Source organism: Poecile atricapillus, chromosome 14 (assembly GCF_030490865.1).
Source record: "Poecile atricapillus isolate bPoeAtr1 chromosome 14, bPoeAtr1.hap1, whole genome shotgun sequence".
Taxonomy (NCBI): domain Eukaryota; kingdom Metazoa; phylum Chordata; class Aves; order Passeriformes; family Paridae; genus Poecile; species Poecile atricapillus.
The window spans coordinates 12,610,048-12,633,324 of record NC_081262.1 but is presented as its reverse complement, the minus strand read 5'-3'; the positions used below and the strand labels follow the sequence as shown (position 1 = coordinate 12,633,324).

The 23,277-nt window shown below is 47.2% G+C and overlaps 1 protein-coding gene across 3 annotated transcripts; it reads right to left on the bottom strand.

Moving 5' to 3' along the window:
• Positions 1-622: 622 nt before the first annotated feature.
• On the bottom strand, positions 623-7,771 carry CHST12 (carbohydrate sulfotransferase 12). 3 transcript variants are annotated; one of them, XM_058850052.1, is made up of 2 exons: positions 7,657-7,771; positions 623-2,384 (listed from the first exon to the last, which is right to left on the bottom strand). In XM_058850052.1, the coding sequence occupies exon 2, from the start codon at positions 2,287-2,289 to the stop codon at positions 1,039-1,041; it is 1,251 nt and encodes a 416-aa protein (XP_058706035.1). In that variant the 5' UTR covers positions 2,290-2,384; positions 7,657-7,771; the 3' UTR covers positions 623-1,038. The 3 variants fall into 3 exon arrangements, with proteins under 3 accessions (XP_058706035.1, XP_058706037.1, XP_058706036.1); XM_058850054.1 differs by lacking the exon at positions 7,657-7,771 and adding an exon at positions 7,513-7,643; XM_058850053.1 differs by lacking the exon at positions 7,657-7,771 and adding an exon at positions 7,320-7,506.
• Between the last annotated feature and the right edge of the window lie 15,506 nt (positions 7,772-23,277).

The window sequence follows — 23,277 nt, the reverse complement described above, 5'->3', positions numbered from 1 at the left end:
AGCATCTGCATCCCTGCCACGTTCCCGTACAGGGTGCACAGGGATGATGAGGACACAGCACAGTTCTCAAGGGACTTGCACTGCATGCAGCAGTTACCAGGACATGGAGCAGCACACAAGCAGGGCCTGCTCGCCCATCCAGGAGCACACTCTGCCCACCCTGGCTGGCCAAAACCTCTAAGAACTTCAGCACCCTCCTGGAATGGGACAAGTCATGGGACTGCTCCCCACTAGCAAGCTATAGGGGCTGAACCTCAGCTTTGTGGACAGCAGAGTCCCACAGAAGTTTGCCAAAAGATCAGGCAGTGCAGAGCTGCTGTGTTGGCCACCTGCATGCCCCAAAACACCCCACAAGACTTGTCACTGCTCCCAATGCCATTTCCTTCCTGTGACCCTGGTGTCACACTCCACACCTGTGAGCAGTGTGAGTCACCAGAGTCCTTCCAGGTGCTCTCCCAGGCCTGTTTGGCAGAGTCAGGCACTGACCCAATCCCATTACCTTGGAGTGACCACCAGCAGACCTGGCACCATCAATATCCCAGCCCCTAGAGAGATCCAAGTGCTCTGCAAACCTTGGACCTCTGAAACAGCAGCCCTGAGACAACACACAGAGGCAGGTACATAATTTCTTGGGGTTTTCTTTTACTTTTTTTATTCCTTCCCTTTCCTTTGCCACGACACACGCTTTGTTTTAAATATCTTAAATATATTAATTTTTAAAAAGTATTAATAAAAAGCTACTGAAGGACATGATTGGCAGAGTGACCAAGGGCAGCAACCCATTGCAAAGTATGGGTACATTTTAAAAAACAGAAAATAAGTGATAACCCCAAAAAAATGGCATTTTTTGCATATGCACAGCTGGCTGGAATACCCTGGACTCTGGCATTATTGCAAAAATGGAAGGGGAAGCAGTAGAAAAAATATATTCAATTGTACCAACTTGCATTGGTAAGGGAGTTAAGAGCAAAAATTAGGAGGATTTAAACATTTTTGGTATTTCAGATGTTCCCTCCCACACCCACTGCCCAATCACTTTCAGTCTTTAAGCAAGTTTTCTGGCTTGGGGTAGCCAAAGAGTACAAAATCAGCTTCGTAAAGCTTGTAGAGCTGCTGCCTCCAAGCCAGTGGGATTTTGGCAAACCAGTTATCTTCCCAGCTGCTGGCAGTCCTGTTCCGGTAGCTGGGTGGGAAGCGAAGCAGCCTGTCCACTTTGAGGAGCTGCAATAAATAAGCAGCATCCTCATCCAGCGTCTCCAGCTTCCCGATGAAATCATAGTCTATCTGGCACGGGTGGCACAGACGGTAAACCTGCCTCCAGTGCTCATTGAAGGGGGCCATCTTCTCTGTCCTGGGATCCAGTAAGTACTGGATGAAGTCAGAAAAGGAGACTTTGAGGCCAGCCCCGAAGGCCTCGCTAACGGAGGTGGGAAGGTTGGTGTGGTTGGAGTAGAGCTTTAGCATGGGGATAGCGAAACGCCTGTAGAAGTCCTCATTCTCCAGCTCGAATTTGCTGCGAAAGGCGGAGATGAGGCGGACGAAGGGGTCTCGCACAAAGAGGAACTTGGTGTACTTCTTCAGCTTGATCTTCATCAGGTGCCGGGAGAACTTCCCGTAGCGCCGCCAGAATTTGTTGAAGGTCAGGTGGGTGCTGGTGTTGTGGACGTGTTCCCGGGGGATATCCAGAGGGTTCCGGTAGGGGACCCCCTGGTCCAGCAGGCTCTCACTTAGCACGATCATCACCCGTTTCCAGTTGGTGCAGGCCACCTTGGGCACGTAGCAGTAGATGACGCCGTGGCGGTCATCCACAATCAGGTGGTTGAGCTCGTAGTTTGGAATGTCATCGAAGGAGCGCTCCTTAGTGGGAAAGGTGAAGCTGGAATTGGCACAAAACTCCCGCAGCGTTCTCTGCCTCTCCACCTGCAGCTTCTCTTGGTCCAAGCTGTTCCTGTCCTTGTGTGTAGACCAGTCATAGCCCCGCACGTTCTCCTCCAAGTTACTCACCACAGGCTTGTTGGAGCCCTGGACGAGGAGCTGCTCTGTCTTTCGGGGGATAGAGCTGTTGTGTTTCAGGCTCGAACTAAGCAGCTTTGCCAAAAATTCATCTACATCTGGCAAGGCTTCCCAGCCCTCACCTGCCGTGATGGCTCCTGGGGAGCGGGGTCTGGAGAAGGATGTGTGCAGGTAGAAGTGAGCTGTCCCCACGTTGTCCCAGTACACAATGATCAGGAGGATCATGAAGATGGAGACCAGCACCACAGACAGACGGAGGAGCCGTGCTTTGGTCATCCTGACACCTACTGTGGTAGCTGGCTTTCACCTGGATTCACCTCTGGCTCGCAGAGTGAGGCTTGGGATCCAGCATGGTGCTGCAGAGCAGGAGCCTGGAAAAGTACGAGGAAAGAAAAGTTAGCTGAACCCTTAATCCTTCTGGTTTGGAGAGAATGGCCTGGCACAATCAAAACTCATCATGGGGCTGACCATCCCCATTTCCACATGGGGAGAGCTGTGAGAGTCAGAGGTATCCATAGAGACTCTGTGGAAAAGAGCTGGCTGGACAAAAGCAGACATAATGTGTTGCAATTTTATCAGTTTCATAGCAATTATGGCTTTTTATCAATCTCAAGTTTCTGGAGCAGGTGATTTCAAGAGAAGCTCTGTTTAAATTTAAAAAAATTAGTAAAATATAATTATTTCAGACCTAGAGTTTACAGAGGGAAGTTTGAGAGTATTAAAATATACAACCATTCACAGAAAGTATGCAGAGCTAATCACCTTTCAGACCTCCTTGATTTTTACACTATCTAACACACAAGAAGAAAGAAGTTTCAATCCGTGATTTCAGCTTTTGGTATCACACTGTGGTCTCATGTCTGTGTGAAGCTGCTTTGTGCTGAAAACAAATTCCTTATTGGAGTTATGAATACAGGGCTGAAGGTGCCACTGCCTCAGTGGCTAAAGAAAGCCCCTGATGAGAGAAGATCACTGACCTGAACACACCATCTCATCTCTCTGTGTGAAGGCACCCAGTAGGTGTTATCTCCATGACTTTTCTTGGTAGCTATTTCCTTTTGCCAGGAACAAAGATTACATAAACAGTCCACCTATAACCTTCCCACAAAGGGACAGAGTCCTGATAAGAGCCACGCATCAATAAAAATCTAAAGGAGAGATTATTTTTAACTGAATGATTTCAGAGATTAAGGATGCTCTGGTAAATCTGTGTTCATGCCCAGACACTGTTGAGTCAGGACCTCTTTTCCTGATTTAATGTAATTTATATTTCTATCACACCCAACACTAACAACTCTTGATCACCAAAGATAGGTGAGAAATCACTGTTCAAGAGGCAGCTCAGATCTTATGTTCTGAGAGGTGCAGCAGGTTTGGGTTTTTTACTTCAACCAGCCCCATCTTTTCACTGCTGTCTGCTTTTCATGACTCCCATCTCCTTCCTTCCCACAAGATCCTCAGGGAACACCCATCTCCCCACCCTGCTGGTGTTTTCTGGTCCAAGGCTCCGTGCAGAGGCAGGCTGGCAAACCTCCCCAAGCCAGCAAGGAGTCAGTGCCTACAGGCAGGGAAGAACAACACAGCAAAGTGAGGAGCTACAAGTAGTTACTGCAATGTTCTCCACCCCTCCCAGCACAGTCCAGACTATGATTTTAAACACAGAGCAGTGCCTACAGATAAAAAACGAGAGCTGTCCTTTCCACAGGCATCTCAAATCTTTCCAATTACTTCAGAACAAACCCTGAAAACGCCAGCTTTGAAAACAAAGCTACTTCAGGGCAAGCTGCCCTGAAAAGTTTTTTTAAAATGAAGGCTGGGTGTCTCTTCTTCCCAAAACACAGAGATTGCTCCCCAGCCAATTCACACCACCCTTAAACAGCATCAACCCCACTCTTCCCAGGGATGCAGAAGAACTTGAGTCCAGATATGAAAAAGTGCCGAGCTCTGTCATTCTCAGGGAAAAGGTGCTCAGCACCACTGCAGCCTTGCAGTGAATGACTTGGTAAAAAGATCCTGCATGGCTGTGCTTGTGTCTCAGGGGTGACGGGTTTTAACAAACAAAGCCCAGGTTTCAAATATTAGACAAGAATTATTAACAAAGAGGAACAATACCAGATACTGTTACATGTCAAAGTATTAGGTCAGCTTGTCCCAAGACACGAAACACATATCTGAAGACTTATGGCTTCTCCACCCTGGTGTATTTATTTACAATTTGGAAGTAAGGAGAGCCAGAAATTCAGTAGAGCTGTAGCCTAACACAAAGCTTTGCATTGCAACACCAAAAAGTGCCCTTTTCTGAAACCAGGTTCTTATTCTGCCCGTGAAGAGGAGCTGGAGGAACTGCAGACATAACATTTTACACTCTGCTGAGCAAGAAGCAGGTATTACTCAGCAGTAATTCTCTGTGCTTAGCTAGTCAAGACTGAGGATGGAGCAGATCGGAGAAGAAACACCCAGAGAGATCAGCAGAGAGCTAAAGAAGGGGCAAATTACATATGTGCGTCAGCACTTCAGACCAAGCATCTGAGTCCAACAGCAGAAGATAATGGAGGGACACTGCCAAGCCTCCTGCTTGGCACACTCTTGAGTTTGAGCTTTGCCCAAATCTGTTCTTGCATTTGATCCCGTTTAGCTGCTCAGGGCAGGGACTGCTTCCTATTCTGGATGAATAGGGTGCCCACTGCGCACAGAATCCCGGCATGCTGTGCTTCCAGCGCTGCTTGAGACCTCTGGGCTGGCTGGAATGCAGCAAGCCTGGAAAGCTGCACGGAGCATCCTTTTCTGCTGCCCCCATACCCAGCAGCTTCCACAGCCCTGGGCAGCACAGCAGCCTCCCAGCATTCCTGCAAAGCTGTCCCAGCCAGGCATGAACAGATCACCCTCCTGGCAGCAGCAACAGGGGCAGACTGGACACTGTGTGTGTCACTCACATTCCTGGGGCAAATGGAAAGAGGGATCTTCACCAAAGCCGCCCCACAATGCAGCTTTACCAAGTGCACCCCAAGGGCTCCAGCCTGCTTTCCAGGACACAGCACGCAGGCCTGCCAGAGAGTTTGGCTTTTCCAAGACACACACACACAGCAGCGAGCAGCATAGAATCAGAAAGACTCCACTTCTATTAACTCTACCAGTGCCAGAGAGGAACCCTGGAAAAGAGCAGTAAGACAGCTTAATTCCCCCTCCAAAGAAAAACACTGCAGAAAACAAGAGTTGCTCTATTATGACCCATCCCCTTCCTGAGCACTTCATAAAGGATGCCAGACTGAAAGCACAAATTAGAGGTCTCTGTGCACATTAGAGGGAACGTGCCTCTGTCCTTCCCTTGCCAGAATCAAAAGGAAAAGCTTCCAGAAAGAGCCAAGAATTTACATTCAAGTTCAACCCAAAGTCACCAGCCAACAGGAACGTGCACCAGGATCCACACAAAGCTGCCTCTGTGACACAGTGCTGGCAAACTGGAAAGTGGACCAAGCACTATAATCATCCTACAGGGTCCCCTGAGCAGCCATCCCGTGACCATCTCCAACCTGAACCTGGCCTGGGTGTGAGCCAAGAACTTTTCTCCCCATCTCAGGCCCGAGAAAGATACTGGATGTGTCCCCAGCACTCCTATTGCACAAGTAATTGCAGATGCAACTCCTCTGGGGTTTGGAAACTTTATTTCCACTTCACAGCCCGATTGTAACTGTTTATTCTCAGGACAGATAAGATCTTAAGTAATTTGTGTCTCTTTATTCCTCTTCTCTTGGCTTTATGCAACAACATTCTCTTCCAGTCTCTCTGCAGAAGAAACTCACTCCGGCTCACTTAGAGGAGCAGTAAGGCTTACAGAAAATAAAGCAGCTTACAGAAAGGCATGTGCCAGACACAGGGGACAATAAGCCCTCTCTATTAACAGTGGTGGTTTTGAAAGAAATGTGCCTCCAAAGGCTTGGGTGCAGATCTCCTCTCTTCTTGCTTTGGGTTTCCCCAGCACTAAGCACCACCTAAACTCCTCCAGTGCCCACTTGACCTAACATGAGAAGATACAGGATTTCAGGCAGCTTACTTGGATTTTGCCTGCTTTGGAAGACAGAAAGAAGTGGAGTAAGAACTTTTAAAAACACATAAAACCCCCAGCAAATTCAAATGGATACTTTCCCTTGGGCCACTTCACCAGAGACCACTGGACCCATGCAGACTTCTACACTCACATATCATGGTACACACCGGTTATGCTTAGGGAATCAGCAACCTCTAGAAAAGTGGAACCAGTTTAATCTCCTAAAGGTGCAGGAGAATGAGCTCCCACCAATCGAAACAGACTGTACCAAGAAACAAATTTCATGCACTCAACACATTGTTTCCTGCCCAGACTCCCAAAAGTCTAGCACCCTTAGCAGAGCAAGGAAGTTCAAACCCATCAAATGACATCAATACATTAGTATAAACGTATACCATAAGCAAAACACGGAGCTGCTTTGCATGTTGCACCACAACTTAGCCCATAAGTGTTAGAGACCAGCAGAAGAACATCCTAATCTACACTTTGCCAGCACCTTGCCCACCATTGCTGCCAAAAAGCCTGACTTGTACAAGCTTGGCAGCAATTGCCTCCTTTTTTAATATCCATACTTAGAAGTTGTCACAGTTTCTGAAATGTCAGGAGGAAACTCCCCAAAACACAGCACATCCTGTTCATCCATTACCGTAGCCACAAACTTCCAGCACACGCACCATCCCCGGCTTCACAATCGCAGGAAGCACCTCAGGCAGCCCCGGTGCTGCAGCCTGGACCAACAACACCCGGGGACGCTTGTCGTGTGTCATCCCTGACAGCCGCACTGGCTGTGGTCACCTTACAAACACCTGCTTCCGGCAGTTTTCAGCCTGAGCGCTGCAGTGAGGATCTGCATGTGAAGTTCGGGCTGGAAGAAGCGCGGTTCTGGCCGGATCCCCGCGGAGCAGCGCTGGAAGCCGGGCTGTGCCGAAGGGAGGCGGCTGCATCCCGGCATCGCTGCCGCCGCCGCTCCTCCGCCGAGCCCGCCGGTGGCTGCAGAGCCCCCGGCAGGGCTGCACCAGCCTCAGGCCCAGCACCGCGGCTGGAGGGTGCCACAGAATCATTAAGGTCGGAAAAGACCTCTAGAATTGAGTCCCACGATCAACCTAACGCTGTCAAACCGTGACCCCAAGTGCCACATCTACATCTACCTCCAGGGACGGTCACACCACCACCACCTCTCCGGGCTCGTTCCCTGGGTCAGCTTGAGGCTGTTTCCTCTTGTTCTGTCTTCTGCTACTTGGGAGAAAAGACCGACACCCACCTGTCTACAACCTCTTTCCAGCTGCCCGTAGAGAGCGATGAGGTCCCCCCGCTCCTCCTTTAATTCAGGCTAAACCCCCCCCAGCTCCCTGGGGAGCGTCCAGCCGGGAAGGTGCCGCGTGTGCGGAGAAGCAGAGCTACCCCACAGAGCCCCCGCAGTCCCAGCCCCGCGTCCCGCCGGAGCCAAGCCCTACCTGGCACCGGGGAGAGCGGAGAGACGGGCGGGGACACGCCGCGCTCATAACCGGGAGCTGGTCCGGCCCCGGGGCGGCACCGCCTCAGCGAGCCCCGCCCGGCCTCTCGGACAACCCCCGAGCCCTGCCCAGCCCCGCGCTCACCTCCCGCCCGGGCAGCGCAGCCTTCGTCTTCTTCCCCTTCCCTCCTCCTCCTCGTCCTCCTCCCGCCGCGCTCCCGGCGCCGCCTCTCGCGAGACGCCGCGCGCGGGGGTCCCCGCGGGGCCGCGCAGGCGCCGCTCCGCCCGCCAGGGGCGGCCCCGGCCGCGCGCCCGCCCTCGCCTGAGGGAGCGCAGCGGGGGCGGCTCCTGACAGCGCCCCGGAGTCCTGACAGCCTCCCAGCATAAGGAGAAACCGCCATAAACTAAAACACAAGATTCACCTCAGCGTGTCTAAGAACTGCTGCCCATGGAGGGGGGCAGAGAACTGGAGCCGGGTGGCCAGGGAGGGTGCGGAGTCTCCCTCTCTGGAGATATCCCAAACCCACCTGGACGCGTTCCTGTCTCACCTGCTTTAGGTGACCCCTCCGTGGCAGGGAGTCTGACATGGTGATCTTCAGAGGTCCCTCCAAATCCTGAGAATTCTGTGATTCTGTAAAAATTTAACGGAAAGCTCACTTTTAAATTAATTACAGAATACCACATCTTAATACTGCGTGGGTATTTAATGTCCCTGAAGTTTGGGTGGCCAGCAGTGGTTATAAGGAGCAAAGTTAAATAACCGGACACTAAGAAAGGCTAGAAAATGCTGCTGAAAAATCCCAGGACAGTTTAAACTCCTTTTGGTTCTCTAGTTGTTTGTGATTGGTAAGAATCGAATCAAAGAAACATTAGCCCAGCACTGAAAAGTTCCACTTTGCACAAGACGCGGGCTGCAGCCTCACATCCAGCAATAATCAAACCTACAAGTGATAATTTACAGATCCCACCTCAAATATTTCAAGCCCCAGCTTTTACATAAATTATCAGACTTTAAAATACAGATTTTACAAACAGGGAAATTTGCACATCACATGACTCTGTACTCTTCACAACAATCATGGAAAATTATCAAACTCTGTCACACAAACTTTCCCTCTGGAGATGCAGCCTCCAGAGACTCAGCTCAATTCAGCTCACTTGAAATGGCACCAAACACTGCAACTTTTTCATTGGTGATCCAGCCCAAAGGTATTTAGCAAAGATGTATATGCTTGGAAAGCTTCATTTTTGGTCCCACACTGTTTGCAGGTCACGTGAGGTCTTGTAAATACAGTCCTGGCTCAGGACCTGCTGGCACAGGTTTGTCTTATACACACTCTGTGCTTATTTCATCTGTGTGTCCTCTTTTTATATCTTTGTTTCTCTAAAAGAGTCAGCTCTGGGGACAAGTGTTCCTGACCTTCCACTTCCCTGTCACACTTTTTCCTACTGCTTTCTGTTTCATAAGGAAAATCAGCTGCTTGCTACACCCACTCACTTGCATTGATTGCATCCCCACTTCAGGGGCTTGTGTTATTTATAAAGACAAGTAATTAAGCTTCCTCATCCCTGGAGTAAACTATCCTTCATCTTCCCAACAGCAAAGCAAGAGGTGTAGAGAAATAGGAGCGTGTACAGTGTCACCCAGTGAGAAACAGCACACAGGAGAACTCTTTGCAAGTGCTGCAGTTGTCAAAATGCTTCTTTGTCCATCCGAAAAAAAATGCCCAAACCTACCTGAGACTGTCACCTTAGAGGAGAGAAGCAACTTCTGTTTGGGGCAAGGAGTCACTATTCCATGCAATTAGCAGAACCATTTTATTTGCAACATATTTCAAAAGCCCCTTAATGGAGAAGGCTGCCAGCTGAAGATGTTTCTTTCCAAAAAGAAAAGCACATTCCCAGTTTACCTCCAGGCTAGTAATTCTTATCAGGGTCTTCACCTATCACCACTGCTGCCTCTCTGTCTGCAGTGAGATCTGAAATGCTCTGTAGATAGAAGAGAGCTTAGAGCAATCTCTGGCTGCTCTCACAGCCACATCTGCTCACCCAAACAGCATTCCAGACGTGCAGTACACCTCCCAGCTTCACAACAACACACAGGGAAAGAACAGGGAAACTATTCCTCAGGCATTTGCATTTGGTTTTAATAGTCAGGGAGACTTTTGGATGCTTGGGTGGCATCCACACTTTTGCCCTGGGAAAAAAAGGCAGCTTGGGCTCCATGCTGACATCTTCTGGGAGACAACACTGCTGGGAAAATGAGGTTTTCCTCTTCTCCTGGACTCTGTTAACAGGCTATTTGTTTTAGACTGAAGCTAACAGCTAGAGCACACAGTACAGAGCAAAGACTTGAAGTAGGGATTTAGAACAGGAAATATACAGCGTATAAGCTTCCTCCCCTCCCTGCCCGTAGCAGCATGTCTTCAGCAGTGTGACACAGAAGCTTAAACACATTTTAAGGCACATTTCTGAATCTGCTTCCTCAGCTTCCAGCAACCTTGAAATTGGAAATCCTTTGGGGCCAAAGAGTGTCCTGTTCATGGGTGACTTCTATTTAGTCCCAGCTGGCTCCCCGGACAGACGACTGCCTCTGGCTTTTGCCGACTGCTGGCACCATCTGCAGGCCCTGCAAGAGAGGGAAGAGGAAGAACTCAATGAAGTTTCTCACACCTTGATTTGAGTTTCTTTGCCAGTCAAAATGCAGAAGAAACAGATTGCTACAGGCTGTGGAGGGGTGAGTTTGGCAAAAGCCAAGGATCTGCGCATTGCTGCCTCAGGAAGATCCCAAGGTGACACCTTCAGTGGAAGCAGTATGTTGACATGTGGCAAACTCAGATTAAAGTCTGTGTTTCACATATGGATTAGGCTGGGGTTATGAACACCTCTGAAGACATTATTTTCTCTTCCTAAGAGGTTATTTTTGGCTAAGAGGGAGATGGAGTGTAACTCCTTCTGGAACATTGCCCGTGTCATCTGTTGCAAAGAAAAAAGGCTTAAAACTTGGCTATAAAACCTCTACCCATGTGACTGCTTTCACAACTGGACCATTTGTGTTGCATTTACAGCTCTTTTAGTTCAGATTGCACCAGAGCAAGTGCTGAAGAGTCTCACAGTTCCTCCTTTGCCAGCCAATCTGATATTTCATGCACTCACTTGTTTCTATAGGTCCCATCCTTTGACGTCCAGCATTGCTGTGCTGGGTGGTGCATGAAGGAGCGTTGCCTTTTGGCAGTACCTTGAGTGGAGTCCCCTCTATTGGAAGCAGGGAGAGTTTTGTTATAAACAGTGGGAACAGAGCACAGTTTAAAAGCATTTTGCAATGTGTGAGCTGCTAATATCTAGCCAAAATAAATTAGAGCATTGTAAAATAAAAGTTAAGCATTTTTTTTAGTAAAAAAAACTAAGAAAAACTTAAGAGCATCAGTAAACACCCCTTGCCAGAACAGTGAAAGATTCTGGCAACATTTCAATAGGATTTTCCTGTCCGGCTCCCCATAACTCCTCCTGGTCTTGTGTGTCTGCACAAAGCAAAACAACTGAAGCTGGCAGATGGTCAGTGCAGTCTATCACTGTGTCCTTGCTGAGGCTTAGGTTGGATATGAAACAAAGACTAAATTGAGATCAACAACTTGCTGCACATGAACCCAGTTGAACATTAATGCTTCCCTATAGGCTACAGAGGCATAGCTGAGGCAGTTGCCTATAAAGGATGTGCTTTCTTACACATCAAAAGCTACTTAGACCATATAAAATATTTGATTGTGTTACTGATAGTTCTGATCACTAGTGTTTACCCTGACTATTTCTCCTATGACAATCCATCTTCTCCAGCAGAGCTGATGTAGGATGTCCCCGCCTGTCAGATGTGATGTCAGGCACAGAGAAATCTCTTTGGCCCCTACCTGAATGGTGGCTGACAAGAACCCTGACCTTTGTGGCAATGGATCTGCTACTTGCAGCTTTGGAATGGATGGAAGAGGCTGGTTTGCACAGGTGGCTCTCACAGACTTTGTCTGTACTGGGGCTTGAGGGTCCAGGGCTTATCTTTCAAGATCTGAAAAATATAAGATGAGTTAGACCCAGTGGTGGTGTCTCTGACCTGTGACAGTTGTCCACATTGCACCAAAAATATTTCCTGCCCTTCCCACCTGACCAGCTCAGCTTGCTCTTTAGGCAGGAGGTCAGGGGTGTTATACAAGAATAAAGATATTTAACTTATTTCCTCATCCACTTTGTACTATGTTTCTCTTACTCTGCTTAAAAACCACCCACTCCCCTGGACCTATGCCTTCTGCTCAGCTCATCATCTTTAGAAAAAAACACTGAGATAAGTTTGTGTTCCCAGTGAAAGTTTGGTTCTTCGCAAAGTTTGTTCTGTGGCAATTTCCTCCAAGGTCTCTGGACTCAGTAGAACATCAGCAATGTCTACGGGACGCTTTTCCCCCTGGAAAACCTCACATACACTAAGCTGCTCTGCACGTTCTGCCATCACAAGAGCAGGATGCTTTCCACAAGAAATGTGCCTTGAATTCAGTTCCTGCCATACTGACCTGCTGAACTGAGCTTTCTGGCAAGCCACAGAAAGTTGGGCTGAGATGGGTGTCCAGAGACAATGCTTCGTACAGAATGTCATTTTAGATGATCTGTAACTGCCACTGTGAACAGAATATGCCAAGAGGTTAGCAGATAAAAGCACAGACCCCTTATCAACAGGGAGAAATGAAACATGTCTAGCTGAGAGCTGTCAAGCTGTGGGGAAAGCCAGAAAGCTGGTAAACATGGTGATAAAGAACACAGCAAGGAATACTTCAGAATTCATTTTTGTCCCCTAATCCTCACTATCTTGGCTACTTTATTTGGTTTTAAAGCCTGGAAACAGAAGCAAATTGAAACATGTCCCATGTTTCTCTCTGCAGAGAAGGCTCCTGCTAGAACAGAGCTGATTTGTAAGACTAATATACCAGGAAACTTTTTAAAGGGATTTCAGTTTCTAAAGGTCCTTCCAGTTTGGTATGTCCCAGCTTTGTGGACTGGGAGGTTCCAGGTCCCCTTGCCCTAGAGAATAAGTCTAATAACAAGAAAGACTTGGAGTACTTGTCTAACTCAAGGGTGATGGGGGAAATGTCAAATTTCACCCCCCAGGGAATATCCTTCATGTTCCCAGGCACACCCTTTCTGATCTCATCCTTGTTAGGATCCAGATGCTGCCTGACATCCAGGGAAGGGCTGTTGTGGGGCTGCAGGAAGAGGGAAGAATGAGATTCTCAGCAGATATTTCTCACTATAAAGCCCCTTCTCTAGCCCAGGCTCTCAGTCGGTGTTACAAAGACGTTCTTGATAGCTCGTGCTTTTACAGAGTTCCAGCCACCTGCTATTTGCTTCCCTCCTGTAGAGGGTCACCCAGAGTAGTTTAATTTTTCATATAACAACATGACTAACATTAAGTGTATTATTCAAGGTGAAACCCGACTCCGTGCCCTGTTCATTCTAGACAATCATAATAAACAGGAGATGCTGCTGCTTGGACTCCCTGCTGAAGACTGGCAATTTCCTGGCAGCCCTTACTGTCTCAGAACACAAAAGTTTTCCTGAGACAAAGCAGCCAGCAGCATCTTTCTGATGGGAAAGATCTGAAGGCCTCAGAACAACTGTGCCCTGAGCAAACAGAGGACTCTGAATGAGTCTCCTTCAGCGGTCACTTGGGGCATTTCATGTTTGACCATCTCACCTTTGCTCTTCTGTTGAGTGGAACTCCAGAGACAGCATGTTCATAAAACAAAATCCCTGTGCAGCTAATAATGCCAAAGTTGTGGGTTTGATCCCTGTATGGGCCATTCACTTAAGAATTTGACTTAATGATCCTTGTGGATCCCTCCCAACTCAGAATATCCTGTGATTTGGTGAATTAACTCACTTACAGGTGCACAAGCTCAGGGGGTGCTCTTCCCTCCTCCTAAAACCCACAGGGACAGAGGCAGGATGAAATGTTCCTAATCAATGTTTCTAAGCTGCTTCCTTCAGCAGCGTGAAGTATTTGGGAGTCAGGTGCCTCACTGTTTTCACGGTGTCAGCACAAGCCCACATGCACCTCTGAGCTTTGCTGCTGCCATCCTGCCCTCAAGCACCCCCTGGCAGAGGCCAGACTGACAACCCTGAGGGCACCTTCCTCTCCTCACCTTCAGGGCCACCATCCTGCTCTGTTCTACCAGCAGCAGGTTGATCTCTTCTCTCACTGCTGTAACATCCTGAGGTTCATGTGAATCCATGATATCCCTGTCTTCCTCTTCAGTGTTTTGTCCTTTCTCCTCCTTTGATGGCATATCATCCTTGCATGCACCCTGAGCCTTCTCTGGCTCCCAGCTGCCAGGAAAAAAAAAGAAAAAAAGAAAGGAACTTCTGGGACACAGTGACATAGCTCTAGTGATGCATAGCCCTTCATTGTGTCTGTCCAGCCTCTTCTTCCATGACGACAGCAGAATTAATTAGTCCAGGCTGCTCTGGAGCTGGACAAACCACGCAAAACAACACAATTATCTTCCTTCCTTTGCCTCCTATGTGATCATTCCGTGGAAAGAACACTCCAACACAAATTATTGCCTATTCACAGGTATTTGCTGAATATCTTTAATGTCCTCAAGATTGTTTTAACCATAAATGACCCAAATCCTAAGGAACTAGAACTTCCAGTACCCAAATGGAGTCTACAAGAAAGATGGAAAGAAGCTTTTTACAAGAACACAAAGCAGGACAAGGGGAAACGGCTGCAAATGGACACAGACAGGGTTAGATTAGATGTTAGGAAGCAATTCCTTTCTGGGAGGGTGGTGAGGCACTGGTGAGAGCTGCTCTGAGAACCCATGGATGTCCCATCCCTGGAAGTGTTCAAGGCCAGGTTGGATGGGGCTTAGAGAATCTGGTCCAGTCAAAGGTGTCCCTGCCCGAGGCAGGGGGATTGGAATGAGATGATCTTTAAGCTCCCTTCCATCCCAAATCATTCTATGATTCTATAAAATTTGCAGAGGCATTAAGTGGGTGACTAGTGACAGGGAACTGATACCTACTTATAAGTTTATCCAGAAGAAAAGGATGTGGCTGCTTTTGGAATCACACCTAGAGGCACAGAATCCGAATGGAAACCACTTTAAAAGCACGAAGTGACTGGAGCAGGGAAGGACCAATCCAGTCTGTGCTTCCACCCAGTTTTCCCTTAAAACACAAATTCAGAATTAGGACCAAAAGAGGTGAGACATGTCCACACTTTAGTCATGAGCCTAAACTCATATATAGTTCCTTATGGAACTATAGCTTCTCCTGGTGAGTTTGGAGGTCCAAGTAACCTCATGTTGGAAGCTAAGGAGGTTCTCACTCTGTTGTTAGGAAGGGCCTGCAGGTGTCCACATGCAGCTCAATGTTGTGTTTTCCAGCTCCATCAGGCTGTGACACATCTCTGTTTGCTCCCTGAAAACCTACAGCAGCTGTGCCCTCAGTGTTTTCATTACTTGGCTGCTGTGTGCCTCAGACCCTTGGTGCCTCTCTGCTGCAGGAGAAGACATTTCTGATCTGACATTAGGCCAGGTGAAATCCTGTGAAATCCCCATAAAACTACTCCGGGACCAGACCACATATTACAAGACATTCCTTTGTAGGACTCTGCTTCTTTCTGCAGTCTTGTCAAGTTCATCCTGTGCTGAAGAAATCTGATACAGCTTTATGATTGCATTATTAGCAATAACTCGGGCTCATTGCTATGCTTTTGTGAATATAAAGGGGAAACTGCACTGCAGAGAGATCTCTTCTGCCTTTGCACACACCAAAAGGAAAAAGGTATCTGTTTCCTGTGCTTGTTATCTAGAAATAACCTTGGCTGTTGGTAGCGGAGGCCTTATTATATCTCATGTATAGTCTGTCAGAGAACTTGACTATTTTTATTTCATTTCTTGCCAGATTCACTGACAAAAGGAACAATCCCTGGGGCAGAACAATCAGTGTTTTAAAATCTTCACCCTGCCCATCTCTCTATTTTTTTTCTTTTTTTAAATTACATTCAATGGACCATAGAGCAGAGCTCGGTGTCCTGACAGCCTCAGAGCCCGCGGTGACACAGGCTACAATCTCGGTCACCTCTCTGTGAGAGACAGGACTCCCCACAGCAAATGCCACCATTTCATGTCAAATCTCTTTTCAAGGGCAGGTTTGTGAAATTCAACACAATTTAAGGCTGAGTGAGATGCTGAGAAGGGTGATACCCAGAGTCACAGAGGGGCTCATGCAGAAAAACAACTTCAGCTCCCACACCTGAATCAGGAATCAGTATTCCTGAGCCAGCTTCCTCAGCCGTGAGAGACCCACCGAGCACCACCACAATCCCCACCCACAGCCTCTTTCCTTCTCTCTTCCCTCCAGAAACCCCTGAGCTGTTCTAGCTCCTGTCTCTACATTGCAGAACCAAAAGGTTGGGGCCAACTGCACTTTTCTCCTTCTCCTGCTTCTCAACCCTCTCCCTCAGCTGCTTGATCTTCCCACATCCATACCTGGCACATCATCTTCTGCCTTTCCATTATTCTGCCTCGTTTCTTTCATTTTCATACTTCTCATCTACAACTCACACAATTTGCTTTCCACTATTCTCTTCCATCTGCATTTCCTCTCTCACTCACACCTCTACACCAGCCTGCACTGCCTGCTCCTGAAGTTTGTTCTTCCTTCATCCACTGCATCTTCAATTTCCACTTGCAAGCTTTTAGAATCATAAAATTGTTTTGGTTGGAAGAGGTCTTAAAGCCCCTCTTGTTGCACACCTGCCATGGGCAGGGACTCCCTCCACTATCCCAGGTTATTCCCACCTCTGTCCAGCCTGGCCTTGACACTTCCAGGGATGGGGCAGCCGCATCTTCTCTGGGCAACCTGTGGCAGGGCCTCACCATCCTCATCAAATCTTTAAGGTCCACCTCCTTGGGAATTGTTTGCTCTGGTACCTGTGTCTCGCTGTTTTTTGCTCAATAGGCAGAGGTCAAGGTCAGTTGAGATTCTTCAAAGATTATGTGGATGTGCCAGGGTTTTATTGTTCAGGGACAACTGCTGTAGCTGGGTACCCTGCAGTTCATTGAGATTCTGGTGGAGAATCCCAATTAGGAGTGAAGGAAGTGCTGGTAAAATACCATTCATTAGGCTCTCTCTCCTTCAACAGTAAAATCAATAAGTAATTAACTTGCTACAAAAGAAGAATTTTTGCAAGAAAATCGCAATTTACACAAATGCTCTGGCAGTGTCTCAATTCTGCTCATGAAAGGAGCCTGCCTTTCCCTCCATGTCTCCTCCTCCCTACTATCCTCTAGAAAACACATCTGTCATGCAGCAGCAGTGAGAGCTCAGCACCAAGGCTTGAGGCAAGGTTCATAAATGAGGTTGTAAAGTATCCATAAAATAACCAGCGTGGCAAAGAGCGTGTCTGCAACCTTTCTGATTTCCTAAGGGAGAGACAACTTATGACAGCACACAGTCACTCTCAGTCCTCCTTCCTCCTGCCCCAAAAAATTTATTGTCCAATTTCAGCCAAATCTTATAGAAGGGATGAAACATTCAAAAGCATTAAGTGAATTTAAAAACTCACTGATCACCTGTGAGCTTAGAGATGTACGACCCACATCTAGAGAATAACCCTATAGAAGCTCCTTCCTTAATCCTTTGAGAAGCAAAATGAACAGGTCTTTCCTGTTCTGTTAAAGACACAGAGAGCAAAACCCAACTGCCACATGAGCAACTTTTCCCCCCAAAAATGATTCCTACTGATTTTGTCCTTCACCCCATAATTTCTGCCAGTTACTCCAATGTCTCACCCCACAGTGACACTGCCTGAGGAGAGAGACAGCGTGTGCTATCCAAAAAGGGTGACCAGAGGACTGGTACATGGGCTGACAGGTATGTTAACTGCTCACCTAGGTGTCCAGAGCTAGAGCTGCAGTCTATAAATGCTTTCTACAGCTACATCTGTTCTCCTGAGATCAGCCTCCAGCATTGCACTGATGCCCTTATCACTTCCTCCTTTTTAATGGGAAGATTTGTCTCTACTGAATTCTACCTTAATTAAGTGACTTTTCTAGCATGGCAGCTTCACTGTTACTTTAGCGTTTAAGTGAGGTCCACACTTCCCAATGAGAATGGTATTTTAACTCTTCACTCTTATCCTCACAGTAAGCACTTAATTGGCTCTATATTTGAGGGTTTTACAGCTATATTTTATTTCTCTGGAGCAGAACAGCTACAGGGACTACTTTACCTCTTGGAGCGTATGCAAAAATCATTGCACTGAAGCCAGAAATGACTCCTTCTATCAGGCTCTTTGTTGTGGACATACATACTTCCTCCTAATTCAGTCAAAAAAAGCACTAACTTTTGGTCAGGCACAACAGCTGTCCAAATGATCTATACCTAATTACATCCTCTGTGATTTTCTCACTGTGTTTTAGAAATTTCCTGGGCTTTGGAAGGATTTGCAAGCTGTTTGAATTCTGATACATCATAAGAATGAGCAGAAAAGCACAGAGGTTTATTGAATTTTCTAAAGGCAGGCAAGATGCAGGAGCCTACTGAAAGAAATATCCTTCAATATCATTATTTTATTGGACTCTGAACATGAAATGCTTTGGGGTTTTTTGTGTCTGCTGAATAAAGGGGTAAATTCACTCCCTGACCTTTATTGAGAAGGGCCCCTGGGCTTCCAAAAATGTCTTAGGTAGCATACAAGGGTAAAGTTTGATGTGAAAGAGAACACAGGTGACTGAACTGCTGTGAGAAGCAAGGCTGCAGTCACATCGTGGTGATCACAAAATGCAGGCACTGATTAATTCCTCCCCGTGCACCTTTCCCCAGTCTGCAAAACACGGCTCAGGGGGGGCACCAAAGCTCCCCTCACGAACCTGTAAAACCACAGAGCCCAGGGAAGAGCAGCAGAGCCGACAAGATGACAGTGACCTCATTCACCAGAGAGCTCGGGAGACAAAGCTCCTCATCCCTGCTCAGGTGTGGTGCACCTGGGGAGGGCCAGTGGGGGAGAGAGAGGCAGAACGAACATCCCACATCTCCCCTGCTTCTCTGGCAAAAGGAAAACCCTCACAGACCTCTCACCTTCAGCACTGTCACCTTTTATCTGGGTGACAAGTGGCCTCTGGGCTGTGAGGTTCTGTTAACCTGCCAAAAACAATTATCTAAGCAGGGAAAACAATTCTAATATTAAGCCTTAAAAAAAAAATTAAAAATAGAAGGCTGTTACCTGGGTTGCTGTGTGATCAAAACCCACATCAAATACAAATGTTTTTCCTCAGGATCTGTTAGCTCACGAGATGCCATCTGGGTTTCTGCTTGGATCCATCAGGACCACCCTCTGTGATGGGATAAAGGCAGAGGGAGAACCGCTAGGTCTGGGTTTGGATGGCAGCTTGTTGGGATTCCTCACAGCACCATCCCTTGGCCAGAGGAATGCTGCACTACAGCTTTGCCTGGAAAACACACACACACAGGGCTGAGGCCGACAGACCGGGTTTTGCAACTGATGTAGCAACTTCTGCAATCTGGAGAACTGCAAAATCCTTGGAGGGGCCGTTGAGCAGCAAAACGGTCACTGGAGTTGGGCAAGAGCAGAGCCTGCAGGGACACAACACAGGGGAGGGAGGGAGGGACAGCACCTCTTACCTCCATTTTCAGCTAAGATTCACACAGACGAAAGAAAGAAAATAGTCAGGTTCCACAGCAGCAAAATTGCCCAAAGCCTCTTGTGCAGAAGGACTGAGGGAAATATCTGCATTGCTCAAGGACAGAAACTTCATTCTGTGTCTGGCTTTTATTAAGGAAAAGAAAAACAAAGGTGGGAAAGGAGCTGCGGCAGGTTACAGAACGGTTCTGTTTGTTCTCAGTCCTTTCAGACTTATTTCAGTACTAATTATCAAAGTGTAGAGTTCCTGTGGAAAAAGGGGGTCTTTCCCCTCCACTGAGGGCTCACAAGGAGATGCTCAGGGGAAGGACAGAGAACCCTGTGCCTCCTTCTGCAGAGCAGCTTTAGTGCTTGTTAGATAAGCAATTAGAGCATAGACCAGCAGAATAACCCCACTGGTGCCCCAGGAGAGAGACAAGTGTCCAGGACAGGTGCCCATGGGGTTCAGGAAATTTCAGAACTTTGGGGTTTCTTTTTATTTTGCATTTCCCGCTAAATTCCGAGTCTCTAACGAGTAACTCTTTGATCTGTAGAGTTTTCAATTACCAGAATTACTTCATGATTGTTGTTTTTTTTTAATTCTTTCCTTTTCACTGGTCCAGATCAGGCTTTAAGAGCTGAAGCAACACAAGAACAAACTGCGAAGGGAGCTCCTGGTTTGTCCTTGGTGGCAGCATTTGCCTGCATGAGACAGACTGAGACATAATCATGTGCACAGGCAAGTGTGACAGGCGGGAGCAGAGCCTGGAGAATGAGGGCAGCCTGTTTCCTTGAGAAATTTGTCCTGTAACACGTTCAGGCCCCTTTTACTGAGCTCACTTAACAGCCAGATTTTGCTCACACAGTGCATCCATGCATCCAAGAGTCCTCCTTTTCCAACCTGGGGCTAATGCCTTGTCTAGCTAGCAGTATTCTAAAAGCACAAATCTTCTGCTGTTTCATGGAGGCATTAAAATATAACAAGCCACAAGCAGAGTCAATTTTGAGTTAGGATTAATAAGCAGACAGAAGCAGTTCTAAATGAGTTCAGCTGGGAGTAAAAATAGCAGGGAACATGAATGCAAATCAAAATAAACCAGGAAATTTAAGTACTTCGACTGCCCAGTCAATTAATTTGCTTCCATAATTACAGTTATTTGCATTATTAAGAGAAAAGCATTCTCATAGACAGAAGTTACTCAGACTAATGTAATGCACATTCCCTTCCCAGATTTCCATTAGAGAAAATAGATCTTGGGGAAGATGATGCAAGTCTGAATAAGCTGTATAAAAATAAAGCTGATATCCTTGCGAGATTAATGGTTCCTTTAAAATAGGGGGAAAAAAAGGCTATTTCACAAGTAAGGTGCTAAATAAAAATTGCATTTGTAATCCATAAAAGAGAAAGAAAGATTCATGCTCTCTTTGCTTCTGAGGGCTGCTACCATGTGATTTTTGTGTGGAGATAAGATATATTACAGAATTAGTGTGTGTTCAGGAGGGGTTCAGAGAAAGATCAGCTGAAGCACAATAAAAAATAATGAGATTTATATCGAAAATGAAGGTAAATAACAAGGGCACAATAAAAATATGTAAATAGATGTAGCAATGTAGAAGAGGCAAGCGGGAGCCTCCTGCCACTCCTGCCTCTTAGAGAGATCAGCAAGAGGTGGAAGATGCAGAACTGGAAAAAAAGAAAGTGCCACTGCATGGGAAGCTGCATCCCTGCTGTGTCTGAGGAAAGGCAGGAGTTTGCAGGATTTGAAAGCAAGGGCTTGCACATGAAGCAGAAGAGCCAGAGGCTCGTGGTGGCTCATGGGGTACCCAGCAGAGTCCCTGGTGTCCATCATGGGGGCTCCTCTGCTCCCAGGTACAGCCCCAGAGCCCACCTGTGCACAGCTCCCCTGCTCTCCCACTCTGCAGGCAATGAGAGCAGCTCCTCCTCCTCCTCCTCTTCCTCCTCAGCATCGCTGAGGGCAAAGGGCCACCTGCACACACAGGCACAGGTGGCTTTTGTGTGCTGAGGCCACCCGGAGCTCCCTGCAGCAGGGCTCAGCTCTGGGCAAGCACCAGCTGCAGTCACAGCTTCTTGCTGCATCTCTTCTGCTGATCAAACTTGAAACACAAGAGCTTTAAAGCCTAGAGAGTTTAATGAAGTTTATAAAATTTAAACCAGTTCATTCTCCCATAATTCCCACCTTTATCTTGACAAATTCTTCCTCCTTCTGCCCCTGTTTCTGTCTCTAACACAGCAGGACTCTGACTGATTGACAGGGAAGGTGGCAGAGGGAACTCAGCCGTGTCATTGCTGCAGCCAGCAGGAACCTTTGGAGGTCTGGGACCGTGGTACCTGCAGTTGTAGAGCTGAGAACAATTACAGATTCCCCTGGTGTTCCCAAAACACCAATTAAAATTATCCATGACAAAGAAAGGGAATTGCATTTCACTAAGTAGCCTTCTTGTTTAATCCCAGGTAACAATCATTATGAGCCTGTTCAACCAGATCAGAGCAAGTTGGCCCTGATCTGTGCGGGTCCCGCAGGGTTCCTCAGGAGCTGGAATTCATCTGGAATTCATCACAGGACTGGAGTGATTATAAAGCAGAAATTAAGTGCCAGTGCCTTGTGCCACAACTCAATCAGTCAGAAACACTCTGCTCTGTTTGAAACACAGACATGATTTGACTCCAGGATTTAGAACACAATGGCACAACCTGCGTGTCGGCATTAATAACAGCCGAGAGCACGTGTATTTGAGCCTGTTTAATGTACAGGTGAAGCCTCAGAGGAAAAGCTGCTGTGGGGTTAATGGGCCCCCTGAAGCTGGGATCCTGCTCTGGCCCTCACCCACTGTGGGTGAGTGGCACAGTTCCAAAGCTGTGTGCCTGGCAGAGGTTCTGTTTGAAATTCCACCTAAAAAATGCCTTTGGGATTTCAGATAACAGATTTGAAAAATTCTATTTTCACCTTTCCATGGTTGTTTTCACTCTCATAAAACACAGTGACATCCCCTTTGCAGCTCCTGGCAGAAGAGCTGATGCTGCTAAAACATTTCATAATGCACAGGAATGATGCTGTACCCAGTGAGCACTTTTCAAAACAGACTTGTTCTACAGCCCTACCAGTCACAAGCAACTAGTTTCTATAGGAACCAGTTATCTCTACAATAATGAGCCATGTACAAATTAAATGAGGGTTTCACCAACAGCTCCCAGTTTCAAGCAGTGTAATAGACAATTTTGAGTGGTTCCAGCAGCAGTAAAGGAACATTTCTTCACTGTGAACATCTCGAGTACCAGATGAGCTCCCTAGCTTTGGACAGCTTTTAATATTCACAAGGATAAGTTAATTGCAGTTTCAATTCAATCAACTCTCTATAAACAGGGCTGAAGGACACTGCTATGAGCAGCTCATCCCCACAGCTCTTCCCAAATCTCTCAAAAGCAATTAAAAATATTATCCTACACACTATAATCACAAATTCTACAGGAGGTGGAAGGGATCGTGCAAGTCCCTTGGACAGCTTAAACTGCAGAATGGTCCAGTTAATCACTGCATCTGGGAGCCTCAGCCACTGAGGGTAAGAAAACAAACCCAAATGAGCAGCATGTGGAGCCAGGTCACACCAAGTACTAAGGCTTTTCCTTGCATTAGAGAGGAATGCAAGGTATTCCCCATATTATTGACTTTATTTTAAGCGATTCCAGTTCGAGCAGAGGTTTCTGTGTCCGCCCCAATCCTGTTTCAGCACACTGTGAGAGCAGTGCTTGAGTTTAACTGAGAGGCATGGGGTTGAAGGTTAAAACTTGGGAGAGGATTACATTTTCAAAGCATTCCTCTTACTGGGATCAACACAGAGATGCTGAGGCCCTGCAGGAATTGTGAGAACTCCGGCAGGACTTTAATCCCAGCTGCTTTTGGCTGCTTATTGTGAATCTGTCAGTCAGGTCCCAAAGAGATGGAGACAATGAGGATCACTGTGACACCGACACCACCTGCCAGGTGACCCAGCCTCACTCACCCTACTGCACATTTTTCTCTGCAGATTACTTGTACACAACTTGCTTTAAGTCATGCA

What these genes read in the sequence shown, in the direction of transcription:
- CHST12 (XM_058850052.1), bottom strand. Translation starts at nt 2,289, where the DNA reads ATGACCAAAGCACGGCTCCTCCGTCTGTCTGTGGTGCTGGTCTCCATC.